The 16377-nt window shown below is 38.0% G+C and overlaps 1 protein-coding gene across 2 annotated transcripts in view; it reads right to left on the reverse strand.

Moving 5' to 3' along the window:
- Positions 1 to 795: 795 nt before the first annotated feature.
- The window catches only part of ARL6 (ADP ribosylation factor like GTPase 6), a 28151-nt gene continuing 12569 nt past the window's right edge, over positions 796 to 16377 (reverse strand). The window contains exons 7-9 of one of the 2 annotated variants that reach the window (XM_064643687.1): positions 16079 to 16208; positions 14642 to 14697; positions 11254 to 12118 (exon numbers count right to left, since the gene is read on the reverse strand). In XM_064643687.1, the coding sequence (XP_064499757.1) occupies positions 12093 to 12118; positions 14642 to 14697; positions 16079 to 16208 (212 nt within the window). In that variant the 3' untranslated portion in view covers positions 11254 to 12092. Of the gene's footprint in view, positions 1282 to 11253; positions 12119 to 14641; positions 14698 to 16078; positions 16209 to 16377 lie in introns of those variants that run through there. The other variant, XM_064643679.1, reaches the window with a different exon arrangement.

The following is a 16377-nucleotide window of genomic DNA, read 5'->3' on the forward strand; positions in this document are numbered from 1 at the left end:
TGATGGCTTTTGAGTATCTCCAACTCCAGGATCTCTCTGGATAACCTGTGACAGGGATCACCTCTTTTCTATAACATTTTTTTTTCATTTGGTCACTTTACCTCTTTACCCAAGGCCTCTTTGCTCATATTCTTTACCACTGTGCCATAGTGGGGGCCAGATATGAAGTCAGTACTTGAGGCCCATCTGCAGAGCAGTGGCAATAAAACAGCCTGAAAAAAACCTACTGTCTGCTTTTCTGTCTTTTCTGTCTGCTTTTCCCTACTTCAGCTATGAACAAATCTTGAAGAAATGTGCAGACAGCTCTGCTTTGTATTGTCCAAGTCTCATATAGCTTTGATGTGGATCTTAAAAACAGACACAGGTGGATAGTGGACATGCACTTGAATTTTTACCGGTCAGTCTGAGTTGGGACTAGCTAGTTGTTTCACAGGTTGCAAAAAATAGCTTTCTCATGGACTAGTTACCAGTCACAAACTTTGTTCAAGGAAACCATCACTTTAGTACACAACAAGGTTCTGTCCAGTATTCAATCCAGACAAGGAGCAGACAATTCTCTCAGTGATACAGATGCCCCAAACCTTGCAAAAAAACCACAAAATGTTTAATACCAAAACAGTTTGGAGGCAAAAAAAGAAACTACATTTTGAGAGTAGCTACACATAGGTGCCAATTCTCAGGGAAATGGCAATCAGGGTTAAAACTGCAAAACATAACAGCAGCCTCCATGGAATATTACAGAGGAGACACTCCCTCTGACATTCAAAATAGAAGTAATTAGGCTCCAAAACCAAATTAGAAGAGTGGCAATTTATTAGGACTGCACAAACAGGCTGCAGGGAGGCTTAGGCTCTCAGTGACTGTTTATTACTTTTAATTCTTCTTGGCCACATACATCTCACAGCTTCCCTACCTATTGCTTAAGTAAGATCTAATCCCTAAGCTGTAGCAAACCTGAATATAATAATTAGCATTTATAAAGCATCCAGTATCTTCAAAGGATTTAAGCATTAATTAATCCTCATAATCACCTCAGGATGTAGTTAAATATAATATGGTGAGTGGTTTGCACACAGAGACAGAGGCAGTCAAAACACCTAGCTGCATCCAAAATCTGTGTCCACACTCTCCCAGTGAGATGCCTGGAGGGGCACCACAGGGCAGCATGAAGCATTACCAGGGCTGTGCTTGTCCAAGAACAAAGAGCCAACCTAATCAGAAATGCAAATCCCAAACAGTAACATTTTGTGCTCAAATCTGTTCCTCCTTTCCCCACTGCATCTAAAAGCAGAAAATACAGAAACATACCAAATGATAGTTCTGTCAGAGGCAAGTAATGAAAATAAGAAAACTAATCAAAATGCTAAAACTATATCAATATAAAAGGTGAACATGGCCCATCTTAGATAATCCCTTTATTTTTCTGTGCCCTGGAGTAATTGACATGATTTACGAGCAAATAATTTTGACACATTTAAAATAATAAAAGGGGAACTGCCAGCAGGTTTGCCAACAGGAACCCAGATTTAGCCACCTACACCTCCTGCAAAGGGGGGAAAGATCAGCTTTTACCCAAAGATTTGGTATCTACCAAGTGGCAGGTGGCTTCACATGTTAACACAGCTGTCAGCACTAACAGCAGCACCAACACATGCGAGCCAAAACAGATGGGGGAAACAGGTTCCTTTCCGCCTCAGATTAGAGCACTCACATGTGGCCCATATGAGGCAATATGGCATCTCCAAAGGCAGTGAGAAACCACTAAAACACAGTTGCAGAGGGATTTGCACAGAAGAGGAAAATATCATTTTTTTCCTAGTTCATCCTGCCCAGAGTTTCACTTGAATGTCGAATAAGAGAGGGGAGGGTGCTGTGCCTACTCCATATCCACTTAAATTTTCTACTGCAGTTCTGATTATAATGGTTGTGCAGAAGGGAAACCTCCCCCTTGTCCTTGCTGATTTAGAGTGAGCAGATGGTGAAATTTTAATTGTGCTTTCTCCACTTCCTCCTTTTTATAGGTTTCTAAAATCTTGAGTCAAGTCTTTTGTTTTGTTTGGATACTGAAAAGGAAAGCAAGTTTCCACCATGCTGGTTTAGGAGGAGCCCTCCTCTTACACACAGTTTTAGAACTTTCCTGATACACTGAAGTCATAACTAGGGTAGAAATGTAGTCTTAAAACCTCCAAGCTAAACATTTTGCCTGCAAGCACATGTTAGCACAACTACTAAATGAAGACAACATTCTCAAACTGTTTCCATTGTTGGATCGCTACAATAAGAAGTGGTCTTATGTTTTGAGGTACAACTCTGCTAAACAAAAGCATACTTCACTTTTCCATTTCATGCATGTCTAATACATTTATCTATAAAAATATTTTATATGTCTCAGCTACTTTTTCGTGTTAAGCAGCCCCATTTTCCAGGCTCTTACAGGTAGATGTGGCACAAACAGCAACAGTATTTTAATAACAAACAGTCCCTTACCTAACATTTTCCTTTCCAGTGTATAATATATTATGGCAAGGTTTCTAATAGGTAGCATGAGACCATGAATTAAAATGCACATAATGAAGTCATCACGTCTCTTAGCCATTTTTCACAATTTTAGCTGTCCAGATGTTGAAACAAACACTGATGACTCTAAAATCTTTAATCTGTACTTACTCTAAAACAAAGGCGAACAACAGAGTTGAAGATTTGGGTCTTGGATATGTTATTACAGAGATGAAGCAGGTTAGCAAGGATTTCTAGGATTATTTTCTATCTAGCCATGACCTCCTGCTGTACAGTCCATACTGTGCAGCTTCCAGCAATCCTCATCCTTTAGCTGTAAACACACAGTTCCTCCATTTGATTTACTGAAAATGGTTTAAAAGGCAGCCACATGGTCAGCTGCTATTGTTCAAATGCCTTTATGTCTGGAGAAGACAGCTGGAAATGACTCACGGCTTTCACTGCAGCTTCTGAGACCCATAACTGTGTTCTTTATTATTTTTTATAAGATTTATACACAGTGCTACCTATGGCTAAAGTTCAGCGTAGTAATTAAAATCTTTACATCGACTTCTTGGAAAGCCTCTTCTGTTTGTTTTCTGCTCTACAATTTGTGACATTTACATTTAGCCAGTAGCAAAAGTGCTAAAATGGAAAACTAATTGTAAAGTACAAAATAAGAAATGACCAACCCACCTACAGAACCTTTTTAAAACAGATTTTCCTGCACCTGGGCATGGAGCAAAAACCACTCAGAAGCTTCATACTGTGGTGGTATGTGTGCACCCAAGTACTCGAGATAAGGACCTTTACTGTTAATTCCTTTACTGTTAATTCCAAAAGATTTGACAACTTTCAGCTGATTGGCACAGCTTGTCTGGAAGGCTTCCAACACATTTTTGACAGCACCTCATATCAATTAAACTTGTGTGAATACAAAAGATTAAACTCACTTGTCCTCTTACCAGTGTTAATCAAAAAACCACTCTACCCTAACTGGAGCTCAAGAAAATCTGCACTTCATATGATGAGGTCTCTGTAAAACCATCCAGTTCTGAGTCTGCTTCCTTTCTAAGACAATCTGTCTACTCACCACCATCCTTCCTTGAAAAATTATGGTTAAACAAAATGCTTCAATAAGCTGATTTCATCCGAATTCTAACATATATTGTATGTATGGTAAAAAGCAGCACAAATAATTTACAGAAGAATGCAAGAGCTTTCAAAAAGAGGTGTCTTACATGCAAATGAAGGAAATCCATGAAATACATAACCAGCAACTTTTACACTGTGATTCTTTTAACACTTTTCCACCTAGAATATCTTTTGAATATCAGATTTGTGGTTAAAAATGAATACACACCTTTCTGTACAAATCTACACACTTTCAAATACAAAATCAAATTACTATTCTAATAGTCTCACCATATTTCCATGCATGTATATGAAAGTACTTTTTAAAGTTTGCAGATTACTAAGCAATTTTAAATTGTGGTACAAGCCTATGTACAGTAAACTTAAGCCTCTGGACAGCAGACCTGCCTTTTTTAGTCACCTTTCAAAGATTTCCTAAAACTATTCCTTGGACCTCAATGCTTCCTAGAACCACTGACTGCAAACCACTGTCAGAGACACACCAATGCCACCTTTTCTCTATTCTGCTGGATTTCACAATATAGAATAGTTTTTAATCCAATATCCTGAGCCATTTATAGACCGTTAGTAAAAATGTTTGAAAATTAGAACATATATATGTATGTATGTATGTATGTATGTATGTATGTATGTATACATAAAGTAACCTCATACTACAGTCACATTAAGCAAGTGTATTAGCATATTCAAAAAGGAAGAATCATCTTTAGTGTCTAGAGAAATACACTGCAAAATATTCTGTAAGTAAAAATGACTGTAAGTACACCAGTCTCTAACAAGCAGAATTCTTATGGACTGAGCCAAACAGGATCATAAAAGCTTTTGGCTGTAAATGTTGCAGAATCCCATCTGGTTTCAGGGAACAAATTATTTTCCTCTCCATTTAAGCTTCCAGTAAGAAATTAGAAAAAAAAGGAAAGAAAAAACAAAGAAGAGACCTTTTCTTATGTATACAAATTATATCCATAAGCTACTCCAAACAGACAGAAAATACTTCAATCTTATTACAGAACAAACAAAAAAACAGAGTGTAATTCTTGGCATACAAGTTTCACATTACAGTAAGCGGTATTTATAGTGTACAGAAAAGGGATAAGAAAGAAATCTTAAAGGCTGAGTTTGTAAGAATGCAAATGACCATTGATCAGACTATGCCTGGTTAGCTGGATAAGTAACAGCATAACTGATCCCCCCCCACTCATTTGGTTTGTGTTTGGTTTTGGTTTTTTTTTTTCTTTAAGCCCAACACAACAGAGTGTTGAGTAGGGAAAAGAAGATTTCTCTTAATACCCAAGAACAAAAATTCTGAGTAATCCATGTTTGCTCACGCAAGCATTCATTGTTAGTGAAGTCAGAGCAGAAAAGCTTTTTCAGCAAAGTAAACACCATCACAAGGAAATGTCTGGCTAAGGGGGATATAAGCCTGAAACTCAGTCTTTTTATCTGATGTTGCTCTTTAGAAATATTTTCTGTATGTAATACACTGCTTTGATCCAATAAAATACAAGTAATAAGACTAAAGAGGTTTCTCTGCAATGAAAGATAACATTTTATAGGGTGCACTTACTGTAGCTCATAAGTATTAGGTGTACAGTAGTTTTTGCAAATTTTGTTCAGGGTATGCTGAACTGCTGCTGAAAATGAAGGTTCACATGATCTCTATGTTAAATCAACTCCCTGAATAAAGCTGTAAATTTTTCTTTATAATAGGAACTGATGGAAATGCTCCTACTTAGTGTGATGCCAAGATCAGATCAGCTATCATTCACTTAACTACTTAGGCACTGCCTTAAAGAAAGCATGTAGATATTTTGTATCCCATGTAAATCACTGACTTACTAAAATGCATCACCTGAGGTGAGGACAGAACACACACACCTCAAGGAAAGCATGAGACTTATCACACACAAAGGGTTTTTCTAAAATTTTTTTAACCATTTCAGAGTAGACAGAGAACTAAATAGTAGTTTAACAGTCATGAAATGGGTGAAAAGGAAATTTGGCACTCAAAAATATTCCTACAACCTAAACAACTTGATTTTGCATATATGCCTTTTAATTTCCAGAAACTGTAAAGCTACAACATGACAGATCTGTACATATGATAATACTGGTAAGTCAGCACTGAAGTGGCTATTCTGCAATTGTTTTCTAAGATAATAGTGACTGATCTTGTTTTATAATGGTACCATTACAAAGGCTCAACCCTTAACTGCAAAATGCAGCAATGCTTTCTAGCTACTGGATTGAATTAGTTTATAGATCAATTCAGCCTGCTTTGAAACTGCTGCCCAAAAAATTTTAGAGCATTAACTTGTTCTTAATTTAAACTTCACTAGAGGACTTGGACCATTATCCATGGGTTCTAGGCACCTCAAAACAGTCACACTTTCCTGTTGAAAACTACCTTAAGAATGTAAAAGAATACCTAACAAAAGGAGGGCAGCAAAATAAAAACAAGTATTCCAAGAGAAAAGCATCACCTTTCCCAGCAAAAACATTCTAGCTTTGAAAAGAAACCCTTCAACAATCCTTACTTCTCTAAAGCAAGAATGTAATGACTGGCCAACAACATCATAGACAAAAATGTTAAACTGGGACCACGTTGCTTTCATGTAGTCAATCCATTGACAATATAAGAAATGATGAAAAAAATCCTTGGCATATTATTATCATTGCCATTTCCTCCAAACTGGAAGGGTTACTGCTTAATCTCTGTCCAAAGGTTATATCCTTTATTAGGGGAATAAACTTTCCCAGTTCTCACTGGACCATACTACAAACCTGTATTTTTACTAAATATTTCACTGGAATAATTCCTGGGGAACCTGGGCGTCTGCAGATCTCTTGCCAAGTTCTGCTGCTCTTTTACCAGGTTTCAGCCCCATGGTTTTAAAACTTAGGGATTGTTTCCTTCTTAACTTTGTACAGGCATGCCATGCCTACACTAGTGCATTTGTTCAGATCACAAGGGTATTTCAAAGATAATCCTCACTAACCGTGCTTTTCTTTACATCAGAAAGTAGGCTGGGAGCACACAAACTGAATTCTTTTTGGATGAAACTGCACTGGAAAGCTGAGAGAGCACTCAACGTGCTCCAGTGAGTAAGAGGCACTCAAAAAGGAGCAGGCTGGAGGAAACACAAGCCACACAGCCGGGGAGGGACATCAGGTTCTCAGCACCAACTCTCTTGCTCTGCAAAAGCAGTTTGATGAGGCTGCTCTCCTCAGGAGGGAGCCTGCATTGCATCCACTTCAATCATTTATTATGGTTGCTTCACTGAGCCTCAAGAAGCTTAGGTTTCTTTAATATTCATTAGCATGACTCTACTTCAGCCCAAAGAAACTTCCTCCACACATCCCAATTTCCTTGATTTTTAAATCCTTTCCTTACTGTCTTTTCTTCCTTTTACTTACAACTGTTGGGCAACTCTTCAGTAAAGTGATTTGGTTCAGTAACTATTTTGCTAGGCCGACAATCTACTTACTGGTCTTCAAAGATGAAGTTGCTTGTAGAAAGACTGCCCAACATGAAGTTTCTAAATTTAAACTTCTTTTACAGTAGAAGTTAACCTGATCTTCAAAGGTGCCCCCTGAATCCCAGAGGAATTACACACATCTCCTTGCGAGTTGGTGCCTGAGTAACAATGATTGTAATACCATGAAGTTCACCTTCTGGTAAACAATTTGGAAAGCATAAGATCATTTAATGGCAGACAAGAGACATTAACAGCCTAGCTTGCATTTCAAGGATTGATTTTGAAAAAAGAGTAGTGGTAGTGGGTTTCTTGCCATCATTAGGAGACTGGAAAAAGTAAGCAGGGCTGAGATCCTGACATCCACTGACACAGAACAGCACATTGTCATGTACATGCTGTACTTCTGAGAGCAAGAATTTCATGTGGCAAGAAAAATTCTACCAATTAAGCAGTAATCCAACTGACTGAACAGTGGTAAATTAATTGCAAAGTGCTGGTTCACACCAACACAGATGCTTTCACGATGTCCCTCAGTGTGACAGGAGCTACAGAGCCTTGAACTAAAGTATGGTTACAAAATATTACTAAAAACACTTGGCATTTGTTATGAGAGAGTGTTTTAAGTTTTGAATTCCTATTAGCTAGTACACATAATATTAGTTTTGCATAGTAACAGTGCATTTTTAAATTTAAGCAGTCATGTATGGGCTGTGAACAATAATAAAAATGGGTCAATGCATATCAAGTTAACATTTCAAAGCAAACTTTCCTGACCTTTCTGAAAGAGGAGGGTTGAAGACACTCTCAGTAGTCCCCTTTTTTGCCTTTTTTAGTCCTGTCTTCTGTGACCTTCTCTCATTATCTATTTTGATTCTCAAAAAAAAAAACCGCCCAAACCCAAAACAACAGGGAAGGGAGCTGCAAAGTTTCACTCGTAGGGTACTCGGCAAAAGTTAAAAGAAGCAGACCAGAAAATACAGGAACAAGATTTGTAAGGATTTCTGTGAACCAGAAACAAGGCAGGCCAGAAAGAACTAAATAAATGGATGACAGAAATTACTCATAAGAAGAGTGATTTTCCAAACAAGTAAAAACTTAGAGCAAACACATGCAAACCCCCCAAAACAAACAAATGAATGAAAACTCTCCCCCCACCACCACCCCTTTTGAGATTAAACTGTATTTCTTGGCTTAAGAAACGTTTGCTTTTAAGGACGAGCATTTTGGATCAACGTCAATTTTATTTCTTGTTACTAACAACATGATATTTCCTAGTTAGAGCTTCTAAGAGATGAGCTGTTGCACAGCTGTTTTGTTTTACAGAAGCACTGAAATGCAACGTTACCATTCCACATATTATATCAGAAGCCTGCCTGTAGACAACTGAGCTGTTATGTCTAGTCTTTTACAGCAGCTTATCCTTCTTATAAGTAAATAAAAAACCCCCAAGCATATTACAGTTAGAGGGTTGAGATTACAGGAAGGATCCATTACATTTACATGCAAACACAACTGCACTTGCTCAGCACAAAACTGCCCAGGAGCCTCCAGGCCGTGCAGGCTCCCAGCACAGCTGCAAGGAGCAGCTACAGCTTAAACTCAAAGTTCCCATGGATTTATGTCCTGAGTGCTAGAAAGAATTAGGAGTGAGAACAACTCATCACATTTCAGCTGAAAATGCTGTAGTCTTGAGCATTACCAGGCATATTGAAGAGAAATTAATACATATGTAGGAAGCCAGCGTGCACCGAAGCAACAGCACATAACATTGGATGGTGTGTAAAAACCAAATTCTCTGGGTCTCTTTCAGTCACTCTATTGCCTTTCAAGGCACCACTTAATGCACAGACCGACATGGAGCAAAAAAAAAAGGGAATACTCCACGAATCTCATTTAAACCTCCAAAGGAACTTCTCTGCTTTGTTCCTAAGGCACAATGAACTTGTCTTGGAGCAGCTAGGTAGAACTTATTAATTATTTTAAAATTCTAAATGTAATAGGAGAACAGGATTGAAGGCTGACACCCACTAGGTCCTGAGAAAACAACTCCAAAGAAGCCTTTTTGCACAGATGCATCAGTATTTTGTGCAATATATGATACCAAATTCAATGTTTTTAGAGCAACTCAGAGCTGTAGCAACTGTGTGTGTGAGGGACCTGTGCCTGTGCACCAAGGTGGGAAGGAGAGGTGAACATGCAGCAGGTTTGATGTTCACAGAATGATCACAAATATTCTATAAGCAAGAGACAACTAATGGCTGATGCAGTAATAGGGGAAAAAAAATTAAAAAATCAAGCACTTCACAAATGGGACTGTCCCCATTCCCACTCCTTCCAACAGGCCTTCATTCAGACCAGTGTCCTGGTAGGAGAGGAACAGGAAGAGCTGCTGCAGAAAAAATAAAAAAACAAAAAACCAAGAAGGCAAATAATAATCAAAAGAAATAATTAACTGCTGTTTTCAATAAGGGCTTACTAACCACATTAGAGAGCAAGAAGTATAAGATATTAAGAGTACTTCCCTCAGATTTGTGGATGCAAGAACAAAGCAGGAGGTTCAAACAGCTTCCCATGACAGTAAAGGCAATCCATAAGATAAACATAATACTTCATGCAGTTCAAAATAAGCAAACAAAAATAAACAGAAACCCATAAAGATCAAGATTATTCAGGAAAGTCAGAAATGCAGATAGATTTTTATGTAAGAACTTAAATTCTCTTTGGTGGAAAAAAAAATTTAAATGCTGCGCTTAAATAAGACATACAAACAAACCAAAATAATTACAAAGTACTTATACAGAGCAAAAGAGCTTTACAAGTATTATTTTCAAAAGAGTAGGTGTAGATTAGTTATTAGGAAGAAATTCTTTACTTTGAGGGTGGTGAGGCCCTGGCACAGGTTGCCCAGAGAAGCTGTGGATGCCCCATCCCTGGAAGTGTCCAAGGCCAGGTTGGATGGGGCTTGGAGCAACCTGGGCTAGTGGAAGGTGTCCCTGCCCAGGGCAGGGGGGGGGTTGGAACTTGATGATCTTTAAGGTCCCTTCCAATCCAAACCCATTCTATGATTCTATTATTATTGTCATTACTGTATTATCCAATGCAAAGTAAACCAGAAAATTATCTGCCCACAATTCAGAGGAAAACTCAGGATTGTACATACTCTTTCATCCTTTGGTTTTTGTACAGATATTTAGATTCAGAGTTAACAAAAGGCCAAAGGTGTCACAAAAAGAGACATGAAAGGTAAATACTTTCAATGATAAACCCAACTGTCAGAACTACAGCATCCTGTAAGAAAGATTTTTCTTACAATAAGACTTAGCTCTCCCTAGCAAAGCATGGGAGTTAATTTTAATTATTTAATAACTGAAAATACATGAAACTGGTCTACCATTTCAGATGGGGCCCTTTTCTCCAAATATTCCTCTATTAAGTGAGCCCTAAAAGGCATGCTGACATAACATGTGTGTGTTTTATATGTTAATGGGTGTGGGGAGGAAGTTTTTGCAAGAGCTCCATATTAAATCTCCCAGAGGAATCAGGTCATCACCCAGTTAAATACAGCCTTCAGTGTTCCTCTTGCCTGTTCCCTGAACAAGGGAGGAGGGATTAAAGGGGAAGAGGTTACATTGCAAAAATAAAGTTCTTATTGCCCTAATTTGCTACCTATGGTACGTACTTGAAGTCAGAAAGTTTATTATTTCCTAAAGTGAAGCATTTTTTACACACAAGAGAAGTATATAACACATTTCACATTAATGACCTAATAAACCATTGAACTGTCCCTTCACTGTTTTCAAAATACAACTTTTAGGAAACTGATGCACAGGAAGTTCCACCTGAACATGAGGAAGAACTTCCTTACTGTGTGGGTGATCACACCCTGGGACAGACTGTCCAGAGGGAGTGTGGAGTCTCCCTCCCTGGACATATTCCAGAACCTTGTGGACACAGTCCTGTGCCATGTGCTCTAGGATGACCCTGCTCGAGCAGGGAGGCTGGACCAGAGGACTCACTGTGGTCCCTCCCAACCTGACCCATTCTGTGATTCCGTGAATCATATGCTCCTTAAATATCTGGAAGAGCAGCCCAGTTTATTAGGAAGCGTAAAAAATACATGCAATTAATTAAAAAAGCTTGGCAACAGAGATACCATTTTATTACAGTATACAATGCTATATCCACTGGAAAATGGATAAACAAATTCCAAATGAAAGCAACAGAAAAACCAACATGCCTTAAGACATAAAGACCATCCAAGAGCATATTTAGGTTAAGAAACCCAACCGTGTCATGTAGTACATCTGAAGTTTTATTGATGAGAATGCAAATATAAATCATGGCATATCACAAAAACAATTCATAACACTTCATTAAAAGCTATTCCTTAAAAACATCTGCAATCATCTGTAACAAATACACTGGATATTTGTATCTTTAATCAAAATATTCTTCTAGAAGCCTATTACAGATGGTTACTAAAAAGCTAATGTCAAACTTTAAATTAAAAAAGTTTGCAGAAATACCTAAAAATGGGCACATAAATCAGTAAGTATCTCATGCTGCTTTATTTCAGGAAGTGCTGATTATTCTTTCTCAAGAAAATAAATATTCCCATTTCCTCAGAAGGTGTCCCCCCAAAAAACAGAGGGGCATTTACTGATGGCTAATTATCCCCTAAAACTCAAATGAATGCAGATGTTTATTGTTAACACAAATCTTTTTTTTTTTATAAATACACTCTCCAGTCACAAGATTCAATTTAATTCATTAGTGTGCATACCTGAGGTGCTATATTGCCTACATTCAGTTTTCCTGGAAGAGGTACTAAATTGAAATGAGCCAATACAGTATCTTTTAGCTGATCTGTTCATCTTCTTTAAATCGTTCTTCCTTTTCAAGGAACTTGTACACCTACTGAAAAAGGGTGCAAAAGAATGCCACACATCTTTTATTTATCTCTCATGTCTTCATTGCTTGCATCTGATCTGTTAATAAAAAGAAACAGCCAGTCTTAACACAAGATAAACTCTTGGTGTATTTTGTTTTCTTGAAAACATAACCAGTAGATATTTTGGTGTAGTTACAAGAATGAGGGACAGAGTTCTTTTCAACATGCTCTCTCATCCACTTCTGAAATTCCTGCACAGCCAAGTTGTTTTCCCCAGATGTTGCTAATTAAACAGGAAGACTCTTTCATCTAATTTAATTTTTATCTTCTTTGGGCTTATAAGGTAACTTTGACAAGAATAAGGCCTGGAAGTTTATTTTATGAAGCATGTATTTCAATTCTGTGTACACACATCAGTGTCCACATAACTGAACGTGAACAGCAAAATATTTAAAGTTTGCTTTTGAATAACTCACATGAAAACTTCTTCGCTCTCAGCAAATATCTCACTTCAAACGTCTCCTTAGTTAGCATAAATGTTCTGTATGCCCACTGCAAAATGTGGAACTCAGCACAATTTCCCCCACTGAGAGAGAATGGGACCTGGGTTTAGACTGCTGTGAAACAGGTTTGTTTTACCCTACTGCTGATGGGTTGTTACAAAACAGAGAAATAGCAAACTCAGCCCTCATTAGGAAAAAAAAAAAAGGCAAAACTTCCTGCCCCTGTCACCCCAACTCTGAGCTCCCTGTAATGGGACTGCAAAGGGTACCTAAGGAAAGCACTGCTTCTGAGGAGGAAAACTCTGCATTCATTCACCAGGTGTCACTTCCTCCACTGAATTTCATGGCTGTGATTGAGGGACTGCTCTAACTAAAGAGTTGTTCCAAATATTCCCATCTAGTGCTCTAGCAATGAGGAGAATCAGAGTAAAAATTTGTTCTTGAAATATCAAAGCCTTCACCCATTAAAAGTATGACTTGCAAACTGCACGTGCTTAGGTACCAGTACTGTTTAAATCCAACTCCTCTTAAGCTTCTGGGGACAATGAACCAGTGAGTTAAAGGAAATTTTTAGATAAATCCGTGAAGAATTTCAGCTCACAAAATTAAGAAGTGTAACAATCCATGAGAAATGAATAGCTATGAAGAGCTAAGTGAGTGACAGCAGAAACATCTGCTTGGTGTGCTTAAAAATCTACATACACAAATATTTTGTCAGAAAAATATTAAGACAAGCATTTGAGATCCGTTTAAGTAGCTTGAAGCTACGTACAAAACCATCAACTCAGAATTTGGATTGAAACTTAAAAGGTTCCTCAGAGATAAGCAGAGACTCTGAAAAATCACAGGAAGACATTACTAAATCAGAACTATGCCTGAAATTAGGAAAAAGTACATGACTTGGAATCTGCCTCTATGATAAATGGACATAGCAGTGAAGGAAGCTCAGTGTTAAGGTCCTGGCTCCCCACCACAGAATTCTTTTAGCTGGTGGAAGAGACATCACTTCCCCACCACAAAACTCTTTTAGCTGGTGGAGGACACATCACTGTTCTCCCATGGGGCAGTAAATCTCTTTGCAAAGACTATTTTTGGCGAGGATCCCTCCCTCTGAAAACATGACCAAATGTTTTTGTAGTCTCTAACAGCACAGCAAAATAAACCATCTCTCTCTATTCAGCGGTGAGGATTCTGAGTAGAAAGGACAATCTGGTGTCCGAAGAGCAAAGAGGATAAATTAAACCGGGGACAAGGCTACTATCCAGCTGGATTTGGAGGGAGTGGAATGGCTTTGTCCCTGGAACAGCGCTGACACCCCGTGGCCGCTGCAGCACAGCACACCCGGCACGGCAGGTTCAGGGGATCCCAGTGCACTCACAGCACAGACAACGCAAACCGCAGAGCTAAAATTAGGAGGAGTCTACCCAAACAAGGCCACACTCGGCTAATCTATACATTCGACAGTACACAGGAGGACAAAAGAGACCAGATCCTGACCAACATTCAACAGAAGGATATACATCATCCATAATGTAATTAAAGAAGCTGTATGTAACACATCATCTAAGCTGGATCTCATATTTTCCATGCAGTTATGAGTGTCTGCATGTGCTATGAGGGTTATAGTGTAAGCTGTTCTTACTTTGGCTCTAGATTAAAGAACTGAAGTTGAATAAGCAAAACTAGTGTATTTGTTTGTGTACTTGGCTTATTTTTCTAGTCTGCTTATTCACCATTTCCTGATACATAACATTAAGTTATGTAAAACCAGGACAGGACAGTAAGAATAAATTAAAGAACAAACTCAACTACCACAATAATAAATTGAAGTGTGGGAGCTGGTATTGTTTAAATTAAAGTGTTACACTGTTTGCAGGAGTGTGCATTAATATTTCATAATACACACTTTTGTCAGGGAAGCAGACATGATCTTTTGTGTACATTAAGGAGGTAAATGAAAGGCAAATATGAGATAGAGCATTAATACTCACTGTGTAATTTGATCTGACAGCAGAATTGGACAGAAAGAAAACAAAGGAAATAATAAAGAAAAAACCTTACAAAATGAAAAAGTTTAACAGAATGAAAATAGAGCAAGAGAATTATGTATGATATACCTTGGAGCCAATCCACACCTTCTTGTAATCCTTCTCCTTTAAGAGCATCACTGGCACTGAAAGAAACAAATCAAATAATGAAAGCATTGTAAAAACACCAGTTTTAGTTGAGTCATCCCTATACTTATAATTTACAGAATTGCAAAGTAGCATCAAGTACTGTTTACTTAAGTTCACATGGAGAAGACTGCTTCTTAAATGATATAGGTACCTTCCCCACATGGAAACACCTTTTCATTATGCAATTTATTTTAATTCCCGTTTCAAGGTGGAGGAATAATTCCTAGAACACCTCTACTTAGATAACTCCTGCCTCAGGTGATGTTATAAAAAAGATGTTTACTACCTACAACAGCAATGCTGAATCACAGAATCATTTAAGTTGGAAAAGACCTTTAGGATGATCAAGTCCAACTGTCCTCCCACACAGTTCCATCACACAGTGAGAATGCTGGAGTACTGGAGGGAGGGAGTATAGAGTGTACACACTTCATTGTAACAGCAACCCTTGGAGTGTCTGTTAATATATAAAACTATTAAACTGCACTGAGAACAGTGTAAATCTACCTTTTGAATCACTGGGAGATAACTCTTTAAATGGCCCTCATCCTGCAGCTCATGAAAACCAGCAGAGCAGGGAATCTGGACTGTTACTGTTCTTCCAAGCAGCTTGGGAATTCATCAGTGTGATTTCTGAGACAAAAAGCACTGACCCCAAAACAATGTCCAGGTAATTGAGTTAAATAATAAAGGGCCTAAAATGAGAATTGTAGTTTTCAGCAGCATTTAGCTGCTGATTTCACTTTTATTTATAATTTCTGGGCACTGCAGTAAGGCAAAAAACTAACTTCTACAAAACACTTATGATAAAAGGAGAGTTTTTTCCTTGTGAAGACTAGCACGAAGTCCTATTTATATGAAAGCTTACATCCTTCAGGAAGAAAAGACACTAGCTCCTACAGCTAAAAATCTCCTTAAACATTACAGAGTACAAAAAGTACAGTGTCCCTCTGAATTCAGATGAGAACAGTTTATTAAACGGCCTTTCAACAGTAGTTTACTAAAGCAACTGCAGAGTGCAAAAAAACTCCAGATGTTTTATTGTTGATATTCTGAAAGCTGCAAGAAAAAGTAGTAGCAGCATTCTGATAAAAATTCTGCTCAATTTCCCAGCAAAAAATAATGGCAGCTATTCTTCTGATAAGAACACTGCTTTCTGATTTCACCATTTCATTATTTGGGTAACAGTTCTACTGTGAAAACTTTTAAGGCACAGTCTACATGATTTTACCTATGATTTTACCTATAATCTACATGATTTAAGGCACAGTCTTTTACCTGCTTGATTTATGTTATATAGTAATGAGTGTCATGACAGAGCTAAAATATTTATGCACAAAGTAATACCAATAAAAGGGTAGAAAAAGAGGGATTTACCAGATATGCCAGGGCTTGTCTTTGATGTTTTCTAGTGACAGTAACTGAGATACTTTCACAGATGACACTGCATCCCTGAGGTCCATCTTGTTAGCAAAGAAGAGAATAGGCAGTCGACGGTGCTTGATATCTGGGCATGAGCAGAAATAAACTATCATGACATTGTGAAACACTTATTAATCTCTACATGTGATAAGCTACAGACAATACAGCAAGGTATTCTGCTCACCTGTAAGTGCAATTCTCTGAAGGCTGTATCCTACCCAGGAGCACACTGTTGGGTCACATGGCCTCTGGTG

This window comes from Pseudopipra pipra, chromosome 2 (assembly GCF_036250125.1).
Source record: "Pseudopipra pipra isolate bDixPip1 chromosome 2, bDixPip1.hap1, whole genome shotgun sequence".
NCBI lineage: Eukaryota > Metazoa > Chordata > Aves > Passeriformes > Pipridae > Pseudopipra > Pseudopipra pipra.